General features: G+C 38.7%; 1 protein-coding gene across 1 annotated transcript; it reads right to left on the bottom strand.

The window, feature by feature from the left end:
- Positions 1-1,387: 1,387 nt before the first annotated feature.
- LOC105003737 (up-regulated during skeletal muscle growth protein 5) lies at positions 1,388-1,685 on the bottom strand. Its single transcript, XM_010861143.1, has one exon. The coding sequence runs from the start codon at positions 1,593-1,595 to the stop codon at positions 1,419-1,421; it is 177 nt and encodes a 58-aa protein (XP_010859445.1). The 5' UTR covers positions 1,596-1,685; the 3' UTR covers positions 1,388-1,418.
- Positions 1,686-1,910: the final 225 nt, after the last annotated feature.

The following is a 1,910-nucleotide window of genomic DNA, read 5'->3' on the forward strand; positions in this document are numbered from 1 at the left end:
GCTGAAACTCCAGTACCTTGGCCACCTCATGTGAAGAGTTGACACAATTGGAAAAGACTCTGATGCTGGGAGGGATTAGGGGCAGGAGGAGAAGGGGACGACAGAGGATGAGATGGCTGGATGGCATCACCGATTCAATGGATGTGGGTTTGGGTGAACTCCGGGAGTTGGTGATGGACAGGGAGCCTGGCGTGCTGCGGTTCATGGGGTCGCAAAGAGTCAGACACAATTGAGTGACTGAACTGAACACGAAAAAAACTATAAAAAATTCAAACATCCAGGGGCTAAACAATACGCTTCTGAATAACCAACAAATCACAGAAGAAATCAAAAAAGAAATAAAAATATGCATAGAAACAAATGAAAATGAAAACATGACAACCTAAACCCTATGGGATTCAGTAAAAGCAGTACTAAGGGGAAGGTTCATGACAATACCAGCTTACCTCAAGAAACAGGACAGAAATCAAATAAATAACCTAACTCTACACCTAAATCAATGAGAAAAAGAAGAAATGAAGAACCCCATGGTTAGTAGAAGGAAATAAATTATGAAAATTAGGGCAGATATAAATGAATAAGAAAGAAAGGAGACTATAGCAAAAATCAACAAAACTAAAAGCTGGTTCTTTGAGAAGATAAATAAAATAGACCAACCATTAGCCAGACTCATCAAGAAAAAAAGTAGAAGAATGAAATCACCAAAATTAGAAATGAACATGGAGAAATCACAACAGACAACACAGAAATACAAAGGATCATAAGAGACTACTATCAGCAACTGCATGACAATAAAAATGGACAACTTGGAAGAAATGGATGATTTCTTAGAAAAATGTAACCTTCCAAAACTGAACCAGGAAGAAATAGAAGATCTTAACAGACCCATCACAAGCACAAAAATTGAAACTGTAATAAAAAAATCTTCCAACAAACAAAAGCCCAGAACCAGATGGCTTCACTGGTGAATTCTACCAAAAATCTAGAGAAGAGCTAACACCTATCCTTCTCAAACTCTTCCAGAATATTGCCGAGGAAGGTAAACTGCCAAACTCACTATGAGGCTACCATCACCCTAAACCAAACATCCATCATACCAAAACCAGACAAAGATGCCACAAAAAAAGAAAGCTATAGGCCAATATCACTGATGAACATAGATGCAAAAATCCTCAACAAAATTCTAGCAAATAGATCCCAACAACACATTAAAAAGATCATACATCATGACCAAGTGGCTTTATCCCAGGGATGCAAGGATTCTCCAATATTTGCAAATCAGTCACTGTGATACACCACATTAACAAATTTTTTTTTTTTTTCTTTTCTAACCCTTGTGGCTCAGATGGAAAGAATCCACTCCAGTATCCTTGCCTGGAGAAGCCCAGGAACAGAGGAGCCTGGTGGGCTATGGTTGTTTATGTTGCTTTCACAGCTGGAGTCTTTTTAGACCTTAACTTGAAGTATAAGACTATCAAAGCAATACTTCCGTATGTGGCCAGCACACAATTCATTCTCCCTGTGAGAGTGTAAGAGTTGAAATATTTTTTGATACCAGTGAAATGGAACTGGGCATCAGCTTCTGGACCTGCCATGATTTCAATCTTTCAAGGGGTTCAAACTCCACAGCCTGTGTCCTTCACCGTACGCTGCTGCCCCTCAATCCCACCGGAAGACACCACCTCCACCTCCACATTAACAAATTGAAAGATAAAAGCCATGTGATTATCTCAATAGATCCAGATAAAGCCTTTGACAAAATTCAACATCCATTTATGATAAAAACCCTCTAGAAAGCAGGCATAGAATGAAAATACCTCAACATAATAAAAGCCATATATGATAAACCCACAGCAAACATTATCCTCAATGGTGAAAACTGAAAATATTTCTCCTTAAGTCAGGAACAA

This window comes from Bison bison, unplaced genomic scaffold (genome assembly GCF_000754665.1).
Source record: "Bison bison bison isolate TAMUID 2011002044 unplaced genomic scaffold, Bison_UMD1.0 scf7180017864471, whole genome shotgun sequence".
In the NCBI taxonomy this organism is placed as follows: domain Eukaryota; kingdom Metazoa; phylum Chordata; class Mammalia; order Artiodactyla; family Bovidae; genus Bison; species Bison bison.

Excerpts from the sequence above, each read along its gene's own strand:
- LOC105003737 (XM_010861143.1), bottom strand. The coding sequence starts at position 1,595 with ATGGCAGGTCCAGAAGCTGATGCCCAGTTCCATTTCACTGGTATCAAA.